Source organism: Centruroides vittatus, unplaced genomic scaffold (assembly GCF_030686945.1).
Source record: "Centruroides vittatus isolate TY-2023 unplaced genomic scaffold, ASM3068694v2 contig_1450, whole genome shotgun sequence".
In the NCBI taxonomy this organism is placed as follows: domain Eukaryota; kingdom Metazoa; phylum Arthropoda; class Arachnida; order Scorpiones; family Buthidae; genus Centruroides; species Centruroides vittatus.
The window spans coordinates 1,088,166-1,109,040 of NW_027120902.1; the positions used below are offsets into that span (position 1 = coordinate 1,088,166).

Here is a 20,875-nt window from a genome sequence, read left to right on the forward strand (position 1 = left end):
GTTCCTTCTTTTTTCCCCTGACAATCCTGTTGTAGTTCATTCAGTGTTGAAAAAGGAATCATATAAAACATCTTTTGTTTATGTTTTTGTTTGTTTTTTAAAAATCATTTTTGTTTATGAATTGAAAACAACCAAAAATTATTTTGAGGTGGCCATGTGGCGTAAAAGGCCAAATACTGTATACTGTATAGAGGTATGATTCCTTTGACTTTGCTGGTGTTCTATAACTCTGTTAAGGTCATTCACATCTGAAATTGTGCCTGTTCAAAGTTGGAGTGCACAGAGATAAGCCAACACTCCAATTCTGTAGCAAAGAATTCGAATTATTACTTGATTAATATAAAGCAACTTGAGAAATTGAATTAAGATTTCTATTGTATTGTGCACCATTTTCTTGAGTGAAGGCAGAAGGATAAAATGTGTTTTAAAGTCCCATGCCAAAACAATTTCAAATGCAAAGTTATAATGTCTATTTATTTATTTATTGCTTTTATATTTTTATTTAATAAAAACTGATTAAAAATCGACTTTAAATATTCACTATTATTCATATTTTTCTTCATACGTAACTCAAAATCTCTGACAACTTTTGGTACTGGATATCACAGCAAACAAGACGACAGCCATGATGTAGCTCATAAGAGCTCTATTTTGCATTGACAATTTTGAATTTAATTTGATTGTTAATTAATATTAAAAACGATTAGCATACTTTCGCGTTGGTATAATTGTAAAAGTTAAATTTCAACTTCTAGTTGTATATTATATGTATAGCTTGTTATTTTATGTTATTTGGTTATAAATTTGAAATTAGAATAATATTAAAAGTTAAAATTACATTTTTTAAATATCTATTTTCAACCTACTTTCCATAGTAACACGTCTCATACTTGCATCATTCAACATCATGTGGTTATGTAAATTAAAATTTCACCATCACTTCTATTAAGAAAAGTAAAATTTTCTTGGTAGAAGTGATGTACCTCAAAGTTAGATACTGTCATTTTTTTTTAAGTTAACTGTAATTATTCCTTCTTCTATTTAAAATGGATTTTAGAATATGGCAATTGTCAACTTGCGAAGAAATTGCACTTCGTTTTTGGTACTTTTTGGTTTAACGGGTTATCAATCAGATGCTTTGGATTTTGTGTTAGCGATGTTTATTAAAAAGTTATTTGGATTATCTCGGTGCACTCCAAGATATTTAATTTTTGTGGCATGTTCGTTATTGCCTTTTTTTTGAGTTTTAAATAAGTGTTTGAATTGGGATTTTCAGAACAATGGAATTGGATGAAAAACGATGGAGTAGAAGGTGTTTGTTATATTCTAAATAAGAATGACTTTTTGAGGACCAAAAAATTTAAGGAATAACTGTGTTAATAATGGTATTAATTTCGATGAATTATTAAATAATTATAACTGTTTCTGTTTCCGAAATATAATTATCAAAATTTCAGTATTTGAATAGCCGTATTAATTTGAGTTCTTACAATACCTGGTGTATTTAAATAAATCCTTTTTTGATAGTTTTGTTTTTAATAATAATATCTCTCTTATAATATTGGCTTTACCCTAATGCAAGTTAGATGTAATTCTCTTAATTTTTTGAAGATCTAAGAAATTTGGGAGATGACCCGCTGTTTCGACGTGATAATTTTTCTTGTTTTTAGGTGGGTGTAGTTATTTTATATATAATTTTATTATTATTATAGTTCTCCCTATAATTTTGATTATGTTGCTATTGTTTAAATTATTATTTATTGTTGGTTTTGTAAAATTTGTATTAGCCTGTATTTATGTATATATCTTTTTGATTTTTCTTTAACAATTCATTAATTATAGTATTGTGGGTTTTATTGTTTTGGTAATGATTATTTGTATGTGTTTGTATTCCCCGCATCATGGGTGAAACCAGTATGCTCAAATAAATATAAATTATTCCTAATGTAGAGCCTCATATCCAGAATTTTGTTTAATTAAAGTAGTAGTAATTTATATGAATAAACTTTTATTAAAATTTCAATAAAATCAGATTAAATTCGCCGAATTTTTTTTAGTTCTGTACTGACATATTTACCAATTATTTGTTAACAAGGCCGAGGAGAGCGATCATAGGCCCTAGGGCTAGGGCCTTCGGTGCAACACACATTTCCACCGTCCCACTTTATTACCTTAACGTTTTTTCATATTCAAAAAAAAAAAAAAAAAAAAAATTTCAGATTAAATTTTATATATACAAATTTCTGCCAAGGTTCTACTATAGCTCACTTTTTTGCCCTTTCGTTGGCCCTGTTTATTAATCACTTCGATTCAAACTGATATCAATGGCGTTTTTAAAAATAAATTTTCAGCATTTCCTTGAGATAGAAAAATTTCTATTACTTCTATGGATAAGATCTTGAGCCAAACGTACTGTACATATGAAATATGGGTTAATGTTACCCTAGGTATACAAAATGGCGGCTCGTCTCTGACTCCAGCATACAGAAGCGAGGAAACAGTGGGGACGCACGTTTTCTAAACCTAAACCTAACCTATTCTAATAATTTAGTTGGTAATAATTATGGTAATTTATTAGAATAGGTTAGGTTTAGAAAACGTGCGTCTCCACTGTTTCCTCGCTTCTGTATGCTGGAGTCAGAGACGAGCCGCCATTTTGTATACCTAGGGTAACATTAACCGAAATGGGTTTGCCAGAAAGAGCATTAGAGTAGGCTATATTCAGGGAAAGTGACAGTGGCATCACCAGGCATTGTACTCACTGCGTGATCAGTGTAATATGCCATTAGCTGCCAATAGAAATTACAGTTTAGAAAATTGTTTAATGAACATAATTAAATTAAAATAGAAAACAAAAGTCTTATAATGAGAAAGAAAACGTTGCAATGTGCGCAGCAGCACCCGCAGACTATGAAAAGGGGGCACAAGCTATAAAAAAGGGCATCGTACATTACGCAAGGAGCTTTAAACTCTGATTCAACGCCGGATCAGCGCTCCCACAAGGTGGCGCTGGTTGCACTCGGGGCTAATTTGGCCTTGAAAACAAGGAATGGGGTTTTGGTCAACGTACAACGAAGTTGCATGGGTCAGGGGATAAATGCCATTCATTACTTTCTTTTATATTTGCAAAATAGGCTAGAAGTCAGGAATTTTTTGTTGTTTGTGACCTGTTTGGGATTAAAAAAAGGGCAACTGAGACGAAAACTGGGGCACGTGCCCCATGTGTACGGGCAGCCCTGATCGTGCGCCTCCCTTTAAACACTCGTGGTTTTATTAATTAACACAACAAAGATTCCTGAGCGTATCTAAAAAAATTTTTATTTAAATTTTTACTGGCATTAATTTAATCATTGAATTTCGAACAATAAAATATACGAAAAACATATTTTAAAGTTTTATGCAATGATTAATAAAAAAAATAATTTTCTTTTTTTCATAAATTTTTTTCTCATCTCTTATCCACAAGTGTAAATGTACGAACCTTCTTGCTTCTTGGAATATTTTGATGGTAAATGCCTATAAAGATTGGTGATAAAAGTCCAAAGAATAAAATAGGACTATTAAAGAAAAATTTTCCATTTTTCTTCGAATTATTTGTATTTGGAACAACTTAAATGGCATCTTTCCGATCTTCGATTCGTCGTCAGTCGAAGTAACGACATTATTGATTATTTTACATAAATATGTATCTCTGTCAATTTCTTAGATTACTCTCGATTTCATTGGACACTCCTCGGAATTTTTGTATCCGTTACCGTTGACGAAATGTGTTATTTCCTCCCAAACTGGATAAAAAATATTTCTCTAGGAGCCTGCCTTTTCGGTCTTTTGAATCGGAGTGTTAAGCATATCGGAGGATGAAAACCAAACTGAAGAAATATTCTGATTATCCGGGTGCAAATATCGATATGGAAATGCTTTGCATAAGAAGCTGTTGATGGTGATCATCGACAAAAAAATACTCTGTGAATGGCGATCCATTGCAAACGCTTTTAAAATTTTTGGAAAAACTTTTTCCCATAGAAAAAGCATTAGATTTTTAACGCCATCTGCTGGAGATCATGCTCATAACAAAAGAGGCTACATTCAGCCTTAAACGCATCTCATAATAGCATCCGTCTGGCTACTGATTGTAAATCAAAACTCCAGTTTCCTGTTTTCCTTATTTATTCTTAAATTGTTAACCATTGTCAGCGTTAAGCACAATAGACCTATTAGTAGATAAGTATCTACAATCTAACGTGTAATCATAATTTTATAACTAAGAAAACAATGCTTACATTATTTATTATTAAATTTAATTACGTGGATTATTTGAGTATTATGTACTGATTGGCTATAAAATTCTTATTTGTGAGAATTTCTATTATTGGTCTTTCGGTAGTCTTAAATGGACAAGAATTGAACATGGATATGATATGGACCCTTTGAAGTTTACTTAAGAACTCTCTTTGGGGAACTGTAAAAGAGATAATTTCTCGAATGTTTTCCAGCACTTGAGGATCTGAAAACAGTTTTTGGGGTTTGTTTTAATGGCTTCCGACCGTCAAACAGGGAAGATAACTTTTAACCAGTTTATGTGAACTTTGTAGCCACTCGATGAAATAAATTATATAAGTTTTTTATTTATTGCATCTGATGCTATTAGATGATAACTTAATAATCAAATAATTTAGAAATTTCTAACTTGAAGTTAAATCGAAAATGCCAGGTTGTTTGAAATTATAACTTTTACCATCCGTGTGATAATTTGTACTTAAGCTGAATAACTATTTAAGCTAATTGCATTCTAAGTAAAAGCTATTAGATTGAACAGCTTTTACTTAGAATGCAAATATGCAAAAATATTCGGAGAAATTATGATATAGTTATTCTTAGACCGAATAGAAATTCTTGAAAATGGATAAGCGAAAGTCTTGATAAACTTTTGCACGTACTAATTTTAACTTGTAGACCTATGAAGTTTATAAATTATTTTTTTAAAATTAAATTTTGCAATTTCTAATTAATTAATCAGATTGTAGAGGTTTAGTAATTTTCTATTTCTCCATATATATATATATGTGTGTATGTGTGTGTGTGTTGACATACTTCTATTGTTATATAAGAAAATTCAAGCCATTCCATAAATTTTTCATGACGTGTCTGAGAGAGGAATGCACGCGTTTTCCATTTAAAAAAAAACACGTGCATTCTCTATCACGTACTAATTACATTGCATTATTATTTTAAAATTAATAAATTTAAATACAAAGCTATAAATGAACCAAACTGACCATTTTAATTTTATAATCGATTTATCAAGCATGCATTAATCAACAGTAGATATTACAGCATTTATTAATTATTAATTCTTTTAGTGTTTTTATATTATTTCATTCGATTATGCAATTATTCATTTTGCTGGCTTGTGTTTTCCACGTGTTATCAATTTAAATAAATATTGATTCGCTGGTGAATTTTTAGTTGGTGTTATCACTGAAACGATTACCTAAGTAATTTTTATTATATAATCCATTAAAGTTTAAAATTTTAATATATATATTCTTCCTTTTTTAAAAAATAAAATCATTATACATGGTGCTCCATAAATCTGTAACCATGGGAGTTATGTGGATCATCGTTTATTCTTTTACAAGTGAAATATAGCATTGAGTAAGGAGGAGGAATGAATTCATGTTATTTTGATAATGGGGATCATCAGCTAGCGCGAAGTTGCCGAAGAGTTTAACAGGCTAAACAATCGCATACAGCAGTCTGGAAGCAGCCTGTTTAAACTATTGGGCAACTTTACACAGAATGCTGATCCCCACCAACAGAATAATATGAATTCATTCCTCTTTACTCAGCACCATAATTGACCAGTAAAAGAATAAACAAAAATCAACATAATTCCTATGGTTCCATACTTATGGGAGGTGTGTGTGTTTGTAATTCTAGATTATAATAATTTTATTATTCAGAGAAAGAAAAAATACGTGAATATTTTATGAATTCTTCTGTGGAATTTTCACCGTTATCTAAAAAGTAACAGAAAATTCCATTTTAAATTATACGAAAAATTACGAAAATAAAAGAATAAGAATGAACTACCAACCGCTTTAACTTCGGAATATTCTTCTAAACCGTCGGTTCCCCTATAATGTAATTAAAATATTAATTTTATCGAAATTAATGTTTTAATAATTTTATAAATGAAAAAAAACATTGAATATTTACATTTCTCTTCCGTATCCGGACATTTTGTAACCACCGAAAGGTGTTTGAGAAGCAAAAGCAAAGTAACAGTTTACCCTGTAAATGAAATATAACGGTAATTAAAATGGTTTTTATTAACTATTATAAAGCTTAATTGAACGAAATTAAACGAATAGTTATTACCAAACAACACCCGCTTGAATGCCTTGAGAAAACATCATTGAATTGTTTAAATCTTTAGTGACTATTCCAGCAGCTAATCCATATTCTGTGTTGTTAGCTCTTTGAATAACTTCTTCGAGAGTTTTAAATTTCATTAGTTGTTGAACGGGCCCGAAAATTTCTTCTCGTGCTATTGTCATGTGATCTTGTACGTTAGAAAAGACAGTCGGTTGAATAAAGTATCCAACTTTTCCAAATCTCGATCCTCCGCATTCTAATTTCGCTCCTTCTTTCTTTCCGACCTCGATAAGTCCTAAAATTCTTTTGAATTGCTGTTCATTGATCTATAATAAATGTTATGTTTCCACTTTTATGCAACTTACACTTCACACCATGTTAATATAAAGAACAAAATTATACCGTTGACAAGCAGAAGTATATTTTGCAATGCTCATATGTCCGAATGTAATGAATATCGAGAATTAAGACTGATTAAAGATGTTAATAAAAGTATTTAATTTTCCTGGTTGAAATAGTGAAAAGGCTTTGAATAACCGTCGAGATTCTAATCTAATTACTTTTTGGTTTGATAACTGCATTCTTGTTTTTCTTTTTTCTAGATTTTTGCAAATTTTTCTACTGCCAACAAATGCGGTATTATTTGTCTACTAAATTATTTTGTATCATCTTTCTAACGGGGTCTTTCTCTTTATCAAAACAACTTTTTAATTAAAATATAATATTTAAACATTTATAGCTGTCTACAATTTCAATTGTTGTTGGTTAACTTGTAATAATAGTAATGATTTGTGTGAAATAAATATACAGAATACAGTAAAACAAAAATATATTTGTATAACTTATGTTTTCAGATGTGAATATTTTAACTCATAATAATAAAATGTCTTACTTGAGGTCCTTGTTCAGTTCTCTCATCAAAAGGATCGCCTACAACTCTCTTTAAACTTCTTTCTCTACTTTTTCTTACAAATTCATCATATATATCTTCGTGGATGAATGTTCGTGTTCCGGCACAACACACTTGTCCTTGATTTTCAAATACCGCATTATGTGCCAATTCTACAGCTAAATCCACTGAATACAAAAATACATCAGTAAACCATTAATCTGTTTAACATAGACTTATCAATTATTATAAATTCCAACCATCTGCGTCAGCACAAATAACTAAAGGACTCTTTCCTCCCAGCTCTAAAGTGCATCTTTTCAAATTGCTCTTAGCAGCGGTTTCTTGAATTATTTTTCCAACCTGAAATATCAAACATGTAAAAATTAGAACTGTATATATACTTAGAATAAGCAACATAAACTCGATTCCGTGTAAAAAAAATTACGTTAGTGGATCCTGTGAAAGCGATTTTATCGATATCGGGATGAGAAGCTAATGCAGCACCAACGGTATGCCCGTATCCGTTTATAACATTAATAACTCCGGGAGGAAATCCGGCTTCTAGCGATAGATGAGCTAAATACAAAGCAGTTAAAGGTGTGGCTTCTGCGGGTTTAATGATTATAGTATTTCCGACTGCGAGAGCGGGACTAATTTTAGCTACGGCCATGACTATAGGTGTATTCCACTGAAAATAATAATGTAAATTGTGTTGCAAGTACAGTTCTTACATTTAAACTCAAACTTACTGGTAATATACCGGCACAGACTCCAATTGGTTCTAATCTAGTGTATGTAAAGTAATCGCCATCTATAAAGTACTCATGTTATTTATGTTACTATAAGATCAAAATTGCCTATTTTAATTTTTATGAAATTACCTGATGGAATTGTTTTTCCATGAATTTTATCTGCACATCCAGCAAAATAGCGAAGAATTTTAGCGGAAAACAATACGTTACCTCGAGATTCTTTATATGTTTTTCCCCCATTTACACTTTCTAAAACCTAGAGCGGAATAATAATACATTAATTTAAAATGATTTAAATTATAAAGACAAAAAATTTCAGTTACATTAACTGATTTACCGAAGTATATTCCACATCTCTCTCTAATAAATCAGCTAATTTGGACAGTAATGCTCCTCTAGCAGAAGCATCCATGGTTCTCCACACAGACCCTAATTTAAAAGCGGCTCTGGCGGCTGCAACAGCTTTGTCTACATCAACCTGTAATAAAAATTTAACCCTATTACTAATTGTTACAAGTGATAACTTGTAAAATTATATTAATAATAAAGTTATACATTAAAACATACTTTATCTCCTTCCTGAACATCGCAAATCTTTTTTTCCGTGGTGGGATTAATCACTGGAATAACTTTACCACTTACAGAATTTTCCCATTTATTGTTGATAAATAACTGAAACAAAAATAACACAAATATAATTAATAAATTAAAAATTAAAATTATATTTTAACTTTCTGAACTTACTTTGGTGAATTTGATAGGAATGTCTGCATTAGGAGCCATTCTCTTAGTGTGGAATCAACTACACACTTCTAGTTTCGTTTCTTCTTTGACAGAGAGTGGGCAGAACTTTACTTTTAAAATACTACTGCCGGATTGTATAACTTCGGATGATCGACGTATGATAAGGAAAAAACAAGTTTACTTCCTGCTGCATGTAACCTTGAGATAAGTATTCATACCTCTAAATTTGCATTGACAATAGTAACCCTAACAACCTAAACATTGCATATGTATACTACAGCGAAAATACTTGACAACAATCCATAATCCATCAGAATAAAAATTATAAAGTGAAATAGAGAAAAAAATATGTTTTGAAAATTGTTTCCTGAAAATCTTTATCCAATGACCTTGCTTTGTACATTTTTAATTCGCGAAAAATACTAACCCATTTGTTTGCGAGATTATCTCTTAACAGATTGTAAATCTAGTATAGTTAATACTTAACAGTTATTTAAAACCTTTCTTTTAATCACGCTGGTAATTTATATTATCAAAAATTATTATTATTTTTTAATAGAATCACTCTTTACAAAATGCATGGACCCTCAACAGTTGAGAAGCAATACCTGTACAAGAGGGAGAAAACGTGGCATTTGCCTTCCCACGGGTCGATTAAAACATTCCACAAATTATAATCGTGATTGAGATATATATAAACTTACACCATCGACTACGACTGTATTCTACAATCTACCTGCAAAATAATTTGTGGGGTTCTCGTTTCCGAAAGAAAGTACAGCTTTATGTAAGTTAATTTAGTATATAAAACTGTATTTTATTATGTATGCAAATCAGAAACAGGTACAGTACTGTACATACACTACTCAAGAATTTTTCCACGACTCCGTTAACGATGAACATGGAGGGGGGAAAGAGAGAAATGAAGATAAAAATTTTATATTTAAAATATAAAATAATTTTATTCAAGGGACAAAACAGCATTTTGCTTGCTTAGCAGAAATAATAAGGTAAAGTAACACTATTGTCAACTAAATTATAAACACTATGCTATAACAATGTATATGATTACTGTATCCTTGAAAACACGTTTTCGCTCAAATACTAAGAAGTGGATGTTATATAACCTTGGAATCTTTTGTCAGTTGATACCGTTAAAGTTTTTATCCCATATATTTGTTAAGATAATATAAAATTTAATATAATGGTTTCAAATTAGCAATTATCATCATATGAAATATCGTAAAAAAATTTTGATATAGAAAATAAATAATGATCTCAGTTTTTAGATTAGAATGTAATCTATAATTTAACTTTCAACTAGGCATAATTAAGTACTCCAAAAATGGCATTGAACGTCGATTGTAGGAGTTAATTTAAATTGTTTAATTACATTTAATTTTATAGAATAATTGTATTTTCAGTTTTAGTATTATTAACCTTTTAATGAATTTTTATTTTAATTAGATGTAAAACCGGTTTTTCTTAATGAGTTTTTTCACGTTTATTATAAAGAATGCTTTTAATACTATTTTATAATTCTTTTTTACAATATTACCTTATTAATAACTCCTTAAAATTAAATATATATATATACACACAACAAGAAATTTATTTTTATTGTACCTGAAAATAAATTTTTTAAATTTTATTTTTAAAAAGCCCTAAAAGAATACTTCAATAAATATTTTATTTGATAGAATAAAATAAAATTTCTACATGCATAACAGACTGTACATGTGTACAAATCGATCTTGCAGTTGTTAACCTTGATTCACTATTGTAGCCATAGCAAACTTGTTGACAGCATTCTTCCTTACTTTTTTAATTTACTAAATATAGTTTAATTATATACCATCTAATTATATATATATTATATAATATATATATATATATATTAATTTTAAAATAATTATGGCTGTCCCTATTATTGGGCCTGCAATCTGTTCTGGCTAACAGAGAAGAGCTCTCAAAATTTAATATTTTATGTAAAAGATTTTATAGGAAGGTGGTTTAAGGAACTATTTATATAAGACATAAAAAAAACTATTTTTATTTATTTTATTCATATATTTTTTCTTTAACTTTGTGAGGTGAGATTCCACATTTGTGATTGGTCTCATCTTCCTCATCCCGTGTATCAATGTGTATAAGAACATTCGATATTTTATTTTCTAATATATATACTGATGAATATTTTTCTATAATTATAAAAGAAAATATTCGGGAAATTATATTTTAAACTGAATAATTAATTATGAAAAAAGAAAACTCGATTTCTAGATTTTGGCGAGAAAGTATAAAACATGATTTGATTGATATCATTAGCCTGTATCTTCGATAATCTAGTTTCAATCGGATTTTGATTTATGTGTATATAAATTTAACGAAAAATTGATCGGTTTTAATTATTATATACCGTATATATTAATTAAAATCGATTTATATTCGAAAATTAAAAAAAAAAGTGTATCAGTTTTTCGTTTCGACCGAGTAAACATAAATTGTTTAGTCTTCATCTTGTAGAAATTTTGGTACGATAAGATAGCGGAAGGAAAAATAAAATTAACAATTAAATTTTAAAGGAGTTCATATAAAAAATTAATTAAATTAAAGCAATTCCACGTTTATTATTGAATGTGTTTTTTAAATTTCAATAAATTGAGGTACAAGAGTTCGCTTAAGTTGAAATTTACCGATACTTTTTATTGTTAATTTTAATAATTAAGAAAATTTCTTTATAGTACTATAATTTTTTAAAAGTATTTATATGTATGTAAGTAATAAAAATTTGAATTCTCTCAACTTCTGGAACAGCCATTAATTCATTATAAAATGTTAATTTTATTATGAATTGTTAAAATGATACTGTGTAATTGTTCATGTAAATATTTTAAAAATGATGCGTTAAGGTCAAGGATTCTTTAGTTACGTTAATATAACCTTGAATTTTAAGTATCATTTCCTCATAAAAATAAAAATCTGATTAATTAATATGATTTAGAGCAGATCAAAAATTATTGAACAAAAATATTCTGCTTTACTAAATTCTAGAGATTAAATTTAATTTGTCGAATATTTTATTTGAACATCATCTGTCGGGGATCTCGGCAAACTCTAGAAATATAACAACAAAGCTCAATTCCGTTTTAAGTGTTTTAAACAATACGTTGATTTTAAAAAGATTGTTTTTTCCTGATTGGCCACATAAGCGACCAATCACATCACTTCGGGACACTCCCATAGTGGCCACTCAAGTGAGATTCAGATGGCCGCCGATATGGAGTTTTATTTATATTAAAACTTACACAGTTATAAAGGGGGATTTCGGGGTGGCAATAAAGCAACGTTTTTCTTTTTGTTGATCACCTCGGTATCGTATTATACAAAATTAAACTGTTACAGAACCTTGATTTATGACACAAACCCATGGGAAATTAGAGTTCTATTAAAAAGTTAAAGTTCGGAGTTTACAGTGTATTTTACAAATTTATGTAGCATAGAGCAGAGATGGCAAACCATTTTTAGTACGCAAGCCATATAATGGACAATTATATATCAAATAATTTATTTGTGCTTTGGAACAATTGTTTTTAAAGAAATTAAATGAACGTATTTTAATTAGCATATATTAAAAAGAAAGACGACTAGTGATATATTGAGCTGAACACACAACCATAAGGAAAACTGAAATTAAGATGATTTATTTGTACAGAAATTGCTGCGTGTCAGACATTTCTTCTTGGTGTCACTTTGGACACGCGAGCTATAGATTCGCCATCCCTTGAGTATTCTTTGTAAGGTAAAACAATATAAACAATAAAAATTTATCTTATTTAATATTAGTAATTTTGAAACCGTGTCGTTATTTGTTCCGCCTTCTAACACTATGTAGTGTAACTACTAGACCACTTGGTATTTTTCATCTGAAAAATGCCAAGTGGTCGAGTAGTTATATTTAATATTAATTTAATAAAATGTTTAAAATAAAAATAATCATAATCCCGCTTGTGTGTTACCTTTTTTTTATATTATTAAATTTGTTTAACTTTTTCTTTCCTTTTGAATTAAATATTTTATAAACATTTATTAGAGTTTAATCGATTTAGATTAGATCTATACTTTCTAATCTGAAATAGTTAAATATAAACTTATAAAATTCTTTATATTTTTTATATAATCAAGATTAAATAATTGATATAAAATATCTTGATATTTTAAATGATTTTTTAACATTATACGATTTTTGTTTTTAATTTTCTGAGATTTAAAATCAATTTATAAAATTTTAAAGATTATTTATCTTCATTTAAAATAATTATAAATTCCTAGATTACATCTGAAATAATTCTGTTCCATTCTTTATTGTTCCCGTACTTATAATTAAGTTTCAACAAAGACAAATACATAACTGAGATTATATCGTATTTTAATTATTATATACATTTAATGAAAATAAAAAAAAATACTTCAATATGCAAGTAAAAATATACAAAAGCATAAATAAATATAATCGTACATATTTTATATAAAAGCGCATTTAAAATTTTAAAATAAATAGTATATATATATATAATAAATGAAAACAATCAGAAGACAAAGTAAAGCTGAAATTTTAAGTGAGATAAAAATGTAGTTTTTACAATTGAGGTTGTTGATATTTACGTCCCTTTTTGATTCATAAACTCCGTTTTTGTTAAAATATTCTTTACGTAAAGAATTCTTCTGTATTTTTCTATTTTTACAATGATTTACCTATCAGAAAATAAAGAACTATTATAAAATCGACATAGGATATATTTTTACAAATGCTCTTTAACTGTTTTTTCTCAGTACAGTATAAATTTATATAAAATTAACAGTATTCTAAATAGTTGTTGCATATTATTAGATTAATTTCAAGCAGAAAACAATCTAAACTTGAATAAAGTAAATATTTAATATTTTAATCTGGTTGTATGAAGCTAAATATACATTATGATACATAAAAACAATCAGTTAATTCAATAATCGAAGTATTCATTAATTCTCAACTTAGACATTACGGTAAGGTGACGAGACGTCCCGGATTCTGCGGGACTGTCCCGGATTTAAGTTGTTAGTCCCGCATTTGGTCATGTAACATTTTCAACATATTCGAAAGTTGTCAAGAGCACTAAGTTGTCATTTTCTTTTACTACTAGTAGCCCGGGACGTCCCCTAGTGGGCGTTCTAGCAGCAACGGTGTCATTCCGTGGTATAAATAATATATTCATATCAATAATTCAATGATAAATTCCTATTGCAATAATAATATACTGAATTTATTATTAATTTAAATAATATCTAGGGGCGCCTCTAGTGGCCGTTCTAGGCATACTATGACAGATATACAAACAGCGCCATCAAGTTGTGAAAAAAAAATTTTTTTTCTATAAAGAGTTATTTTTTAAGTTTGTTTATGCATTTATATATTTTTCTACTAAATTATTTATTAATGAATTAGTTATTATTATTATTATATATGTATGTCGGAGGTCCACCCCATTTTTAGCTCCCACGACACAGAAGCGTCCCGCGTTTCAACCTAACATATCTGGTCACTTTATGGTAGAAGTCACTGGTCTGGCTATAAAAAATTAGCAGAATGGGGAGGGTGCTAAAATTTGAAAACTATCGGGCTGCGTAGTTTATGGGCATTCCCTAATGTATTGACCATTTCTGTCTTGTCCCAAGATAAGAAAACATATTGGGTAAAGTGACCATTACAAAGAAACATATTGAATTATATTGAAAATGTATAATATTTGAAACCACTGTACTTTGCGGATAAAGGATTTAAACTAAATTTCCTATATTTTTTAAAAATATATTTATTTTGGAAGCTTTAGTAAAAGAAATGGTAATTTGAAAAATTTTAAATAATAAACAACATTAGGAACGCTGTGCAATTTTTAGCAGCTGCATTAGCGTTATGATAGGAATCACATTGAGTCAATATTGAAGTTTCCCTTGTCAGATATGACTTTGTCTAGAGTGAGATAGCTTCATGTGTTCTTTGCTTATTGTTAAGTTTCTTTGTGGAGATGTTTAATTCGAAAGTGAGATTCATTTTATTCTTTCTTTTTTCAATAACTCCTGAAGTTCTTATGCCAGTATGTCAAACAACTAAAACTGTAGCTGATGAAATTTAAAAACAAAAAGTTATAAAGCAATTCAGGATTGAGTTTCTCACAAAAAATTGAATTTGTTGTTTTTTTTTCTTCTACGTTTTTGCTTAGAATACTGTTTATTCAATTGTTTTGTGTGTCATATTTAACTTCCTATATTTTAGGCTTTTTGCTTACTTCTACTTAGCTAAGTGATTTTCATTCAAGAACACCTACATCCCTCTTTCTGCATAAGGTGACGACTTTAAGCTGGTCCCTTCGGTGGTCACATTAGCAGGTTTCGCTGTATATTGAAACTCGAAACAATTTTTTAAGAGAATAGACTATGTGACTATAACTAGATCCCCGTTATAGTGGTCTATGAGAGTCACTGACCCAAGGTCCTAGAATATAAGGTTGTCTCCTACGGAAGAAACAATTGGTTGCTTATTTGACGTCATTTATTTAAATTTCAATTGAATCGGTAGACGTTGCTCTAGGGTGTGTACAGTACATAGAGTTGCCACATTTCTACGACTGGATTAAAGGACATTTAAAAATGATTAATGCCACCTCTCTCCAACTTTCACTTCACCCAGTCCAACCGCAAAAAAGTAAAATGAATGATTTTTTAGTTAACTAAACATTCTAATTTATATATTTAGATTTTTATTTAAAGTTTTCATATTAATCATAAATGTTTGCAAAGTTTAATTTAGAATTTAAATTGTGGTAAACCATAGCTTTCTATGGGGAAAGGATAGGTGTCTGATTTCCCCCTCCCCATTTAAAAAAAAAAAGGAAGAGTGTACTTAATATAAAAATTAATATAATGTATCTTCACACGTACTGCATATACAGTAGGATACTTTCTATAGAATGAGACACAATAGAATGTCAAAGCGGTGAAGGAAATATTATTATTTATATAAAATGTTTATCTGTATAATTATCATCATGTGTTTAATAATGATAACAATAGATATATTTACTTTCAAACGTGAAAACTCTTAACAAAATAACAAAAATAGTCAAATTTGAAAGTTTTCTTCCCTTATGTGTGGAAGCTTTTTTGTTTACTCGTAAGCCAAAATTAATAATAATTTCGGTTTTAATCTTCTGTTCCAAATGTCACTTGTCTACAAATGCTGCCAAAACTCGCTTATTGGGCTTGTATTAACAATTTAGTGTGAAAATAAATTGTTAATACAAGCCCAGTGAGTGAGTTTGGCAGCATTTGTAGACAAGTGACATTTGGAACAGAAGATTAAAACTGAAATTATTATTAATTTTGGCTTACTAGTAAACAAAAAGCTTTGGCATAATTACTTATAATCCGAATTCCCAAGAATATAATTAATGATTTTTCCCCTTGTTTAACTGTTGTGAAGCAGTCGCATGCCATTTAGATAATGTATATCCGGAATCTGGCAGGAAATTCCTAAAACAGCCATATGAAACAACCTTACGATATATTCTAGGACCTTGCTCCTTATCCCCTTCGACTCGACTACTTGGTTTTTGGACGTTCCCTTAATATAAAATCTCAACAGCTTTCCTAATACTAATTTAAGATTAGTAATGTCGACGATCTCTCCGCTTGTTTGTGTTTTTCAATAAGCTCCAGTATTATGACTAATAATGAGTCGGAACAAAAGTTTTAGTACTTTGTATAAACATCATTTACGCTTTCGTAACAACAGCTAAAAAACACTTAAAGTATAAAGAAAATATGTTAAATATAACAAAATTTTACCATTTCAAAATCCGCTTTTCTTTTCCTTAAATAATGTTTTTCGGATACTATTTCCTCGTGTTTCACGTTATCAACGTGATTGTTATTAATTAATTTTTCCTTTTCATCTCCCTTATTTTCTATTAATTCCTATAACAATATATTTATTATTTTAAAAGGGAAATATTGGATAAAAATCATTTAAATTCTACACCAAAACACAATGATATTGGAAACAAATGTAAGTCAATAGTACTCACGTTTACATCATTATTGACTTTTCCATTATTCGAACAATGTGTTTTATGTTCGTCTAGCGTTTCTTCCTGTTTGATGCAATGAACATTTTATAAATACAAGTAAAATAAAAGTTTTGTCGACATAAAAGCTATTGTAAATTACCTGATAATCGAAAACGTTTTCTTGTAAATCATCGTGAAGTTCCGCATAGCCATCATTTAAAAATGGCTCTAAAATAATATCGTCTAAAGAATCTAACGACGGTCTTTTCGCCTCCATTAAAAATATGATAAATCTACAAAAAAATAATGATGATAATTCGGAATTTATATGCTTAGTTATATGTTTACAGTTCCAAAAAATGTATGGTGAATATCTATAATCTGTTGCAAAGCGATAAGTTTAATAAGTATGCAACTGTTAAAGTTATCGGCATTAAATTTAATTTTTAATTGAATAAAAAAAATCATAAAGTAATGTAATGATTTTTTTATCGTATCTATATTAAAATCCACAGTTAAAATGTAACAAAACTAAACAGATTGATTACAGACTTAAGTCAAGGTGTGACTAATTTATTTTTTTTTTGTATATTTGATACATTTAACAAAATATACAAAAGGGCTTACCTGATTTGTAATAAAAATTAATCCCTTTTTAGTTATATCAAACCAAATATGGCAGTTCTTTCACATTATCAGTTGGCATATATGATCGTATTTCTGTCAGCAAAACGTCAAAGATGGAATTGCGATAAGCGGTGTAAAGTTCATAATTATTATATATCGCGGGATAACTACGATAGAAATGAAATTTTTAATTTTGCCTTATCATTGATTATGCGTTAAGCATTGTTGCAAATAGAACTGAAAACTGAAATCTATCTATTTTGTAGGTCAACGGTTCAAAATACGCTTTAGAATGAAAAGAGGAAACTAGTTCTATTTTGTTTTTCACTTAAATAAGGAAAGTTTTTTTTATATATTTAAAAAAATTGCAAAATTGATTAAAAAAATGAAAAACAATTTTTAATTGTACAGATTAAGAAATATATTTTTTTTAAATAAATAACCTTTAAATTTTATTAATTAAAAATATTTAATGAGTTCAATGTTAAGTAATATATAAACTAAGAATTAAAAAACTTACCTGAACTTTTTATGAATATATTATCATAAAAATTTAGACTATTATTTTTAAATAATAAATTCAGATCTATTTATTGTATTGTAGTAACTAGAGTAATTTCAATTTTTCTATATTCCCTAGTGAAAGTTTTGGAAAATGTTAATAGAGCATGAATGTTTCATACCAATTCCTTTATTACAAATTTCTGTGTGTAGTAAAATTTAAATTTGCTATTTATCATGCCGAAGTAGAGCCAAGATAAACTGGTTTTGTTTCGACACTTTTTAATGCTACTAAACAAGTTCAAACTCTGGAAGTCATACAAAAAATAATTTATAATTTAATATCACCAATATTTATTTGACATTAAAACCTACAACAAAATATGACAAAAATATTTACAACTTTTCTTTATACTATAATACTAATTTTTTTAACAATTTCTTTTAATCCATGTAATTGTGATAGTTTATTATTTTTAATAATTTTGAACAATTTATTTACTGATATTAACAATTAGTGTTTAACATATAACAAGTGAAAGGAAGAACAGTTTAACAAATCTGTTTACAATATTTTCACTTTGGCAATTTTCTAATTAATTAATTTTTTTAATACTGTTTAACAATAACTTTTTAAAATTACTCTTAATACAGAATATCTGGGTTAGAAACATACAATAAAATTATATTGAGCGTATTAACAATCATTAACAAATTTATTCTTCGGATAACAACGTTGCATTTTCATGAAAATATTGAAAATATAAATCTGTAATTTAAGTTTTCTGATCCTTATTAAAATTTTTTACATATTTTATACATTTATGTTCTATTCATTAAGTAAACAAGGAAACTTTAATACTGTTTCTGGTGATATAATTATACTGAGCAAATGAGGATGAATGAAATCTTGATTTATTAAGTTATATACGCAGAAGAAAGATTAAGAAAACTTACCAAAAAGTAGTGGCTTCCTTTAACAGATTAAATAAAATAAATATCATAAATTAATGCACCACAAAAAAATCACAGCTTTTCTGATTGCTGACAGGAACTCTAGAATATTTTTGATTATTTCTGAATGAAAAGACAAAATTTCCTACCTATTATATAAAGTTACAGGAACTATGATTTCTATTGAAATATTTACAATCTATGAGAAAAATAGTTTAATACAATCAAACTGTTTTATTTTAAAACAATCCAATGTATAAAGTATAGGAAGCCTCTTACCGTAGGAATAAAAGACAAGTCTAAGAGAATCAACGGGGATTGTATTCTATAAATATGCTAATAAGAACTGTTGGAAAACACTGTCCGACTGCATATATACAAAATTAAAACACTACATTTAATACTATAACAGACTTCTAAAATGTTAAAACATTTACAACTTGTATAAGAAATAATCAAAAATAAGTGATCTTAATACAGATACGTCATATCTCGTACATCAAGTTCTTTCGAGTTTAAATCTAGTAGATGCCATTTTACAATACCCGAAAAACATACACAACAAAGCAATAAAATGTTAATATGATGAAACAAAATGGAATTTCTTGTTGTATAAAATATTTACAATACCAAAAATATAATTAAATTAAATTCTTATTCAGGTGGGTAATTCAAAAAAATATATTTTTTCTATATATGCACAAAAAAGAAAATTTGTATTTTAAATTATTAATGGAATAGTTTTCAGGTCCTACTTGCATCAAATTTCAGCTTATGTTATCGAATGATTAGTAATAGCATTAACTATCTGAATTTGATTATAGTATTTAAATTCATTTAATCATTTTATAATGGAAAAATAGTTTTAATTATCATAATTTCTTTTTTTAATATAGAGAATAATATGAATTGAATGACTAAAAAGTAACATGCATATCCATAAAGAAAAAATAACAATAATTTAAGATTAATTTTTTACATTAAACATAATTAATAATATCACATTATAATCAATTCAGATAATCATTGCACTATTATTGTAAAGTAAGTAATTTAATCAAAATTTGAATATGTATTGTTTCAAATTAATGAACAATACAGCATTAAGAAACATTTTTAAAAATATTTTCAATTTTATATACAATATATATATATGATCAGTGAGATAACTGAAATTTGTAACCCAGTAATCATTGAGATCTAAAACCCTACAGATCAACTTTGTCACTATTTTGTATCATTGTCATAATCATCATATAAAATACACAGTTTGTAAATTAAAATTATAAAAATTGTACGGTTTTATGTGATGATATTTAATTTTTTGAATCACTTTTTAAAAGACCCAATAATTTGAACTAATCTTATTTGCTTGGGTCATGATTTCAGGTACCTTACTATAATGTTACTTTTTTTTGTTTTTTTTTCAAAATTAGAACTATAAAAATATAAATTTAAATATTTGAAGTGGAAAAAACAATGCTTTGGATTTAGCTATTTTGTAAAACAATTTCTAAAACAAGAGGGATCTTATAAATAATCCTTGTCCACTAAGAATAATCTATCAATTTAGTGATTTTCATTGGCACATTATTATTATTTAAAAGAAAGTTATCTGATATTGCAAAGCCTCTTCTAGCATTTCCTAACCTTTATACAATGCTGCAGAGTTTTAAGCCCTGAGAGGTGACTGATTACGGAGCATCATTCAATCACAGTTTGTAACTTCAAAGGCACTTTCCTTTGATAAACAATACATTGATGATAAATCACAGTTATTAATCATCAGCAATATTACTGACAGTTTCTTCTCTTCCGCTAAGTATATGTTTCTTCAATAGTGCTTCTAGTTTCTTACGAGCCTTTTTTTCTTCATCAAGACTCTTAGCTAGGGCAGCTGTCTCCTATAAATGGAAATCTTA

General features: G+C 28.1%; 3 protein-coding genes across 3 annotated transcripts in view; all 3 read right to left on the bottom strand.

Moving 5' to 3' along the window:
- Window positions 1-5,258: 5,258 nt before the first annotated feature.
- LOC136968364 (aldehyde dehydrogenase 1A1-like) lies at window positions 5,259-9,050 on the bottom strand. The gene is made up of 12 exons (XM_067262379.1): window positions 8,767-9,050; window positions 8,590-8,694; window positions 8,360-8,500; window positions 8,152-8,278; window positions 8,020-8,081; window positions 7,716-7,958; window positions 7,528-7,630; window positions 7,271-7,455; window positions 6,382-6,704; window positions 6,220-6,294; window positions 6,098-6,137; window positions 5,259-6,020 (listed from the first exon to the last, which is right to left on the bottom strand). The coding sequence occupies exons 1-12, from the start codon at window positions 8,803-8,805 to the stop codon at window positions 5,988-5,990; spliced, it is 1,476 nt and encodes a 491-aa protein (XP_067118480.1). The 5' UTR covers window positions 8,806-9,050; the 3' UTR covers window positions 5,259-5,987.
- A 4,245-nt stretch (window positions 9,051-13,295) lies between these two features.
- On the bottom strand, window positions 13,296-17,821 carry LOC136968365 (uncharacterized). Its single transcript, XM_067262380.1, has 5 exons — window positions 17,499-17,821; window positions 17,032-17,164; window positions 16,890-16,955; window positions 16,651-16,779; window positions 13,296-13,521 (listed from the first exon to the last, which is right to left on the bottom strand). Exons 2-5 carry the CDS (start codon window positions 17,146-17,148, stop codon window positions 13,315-13,317), a joined length of 519 nt encoding a protein of 172 aa, XP_067118481.1. The 5' UTR covers window positions 17,149-17,164; window positions 17,499-17,821; the 3' UTR covers window positions 13,296-13,314.
- Window positions 17,822-19,934: 2,113 nt separating this feature from the next.
- LOC136968366 (rho guanine nucleotide exchange factor 7-like) overlaps window positions 19,935-20,875 on the bottom strand; it is a gene marked incomplete at its 5' end in the record, with an annotated part of 47,207 nt that continues 46,266 nt past the window's right edge. Inside the window, 1 exon segment of the mRNA XM_067262382.1 lies at window positions 19,935-20,857. Coding sequence (XP_067118483.1) covers window positions 20,732-20,857 — 126 coding nt within the window.

Excerpts from the sequence above, each read along its gene's own strand:
- LOC136968365 (XM_067262380.1), bottom strand. The coding sequence starts at position 17,148 with ATGGAGGCGAAAAGACCGTCGTTAGATTCTTTAGACGATATTATTTTA. Across the intron at positions 16,956-17,031 it reads AAAACGTTTTCGATTATCAG|GAAGAAACGCTAGACGAACA; the intron begins GTAATTTACAAT and ends TGCATCAAACAG. Across the intron at positions 13,522-16,650 it reads GAAAAGCGGATTTTGAAATG|GTAAATCATTGTAAAAATAG; the intron begins GTAAAATTTTGT and ends ATTTTCTGATAG.
- LOC136968364 (XM_067262379.1), bottom strand. The coding sequence starts at position 8,805 with ATGGCTCCTAATGCAGACATTCCTATCAAATTCACCAAA. Across the intron at positions 8,501-8,589 it reads ATGTTCAGGAAGGAGATAAA|GTTGATGTAGACAAAGCTGT; the intron begins GTATGTTTTAAT and ends TTTTTATTACAG. Across the intron at positions 7,959-8,019 it reads TCTGTGCCGGTATATTACCA|TGGAATACACCTATAGTCAT; the intron begins GTAAGTTTGAGT and ends TATTATTTTCAG.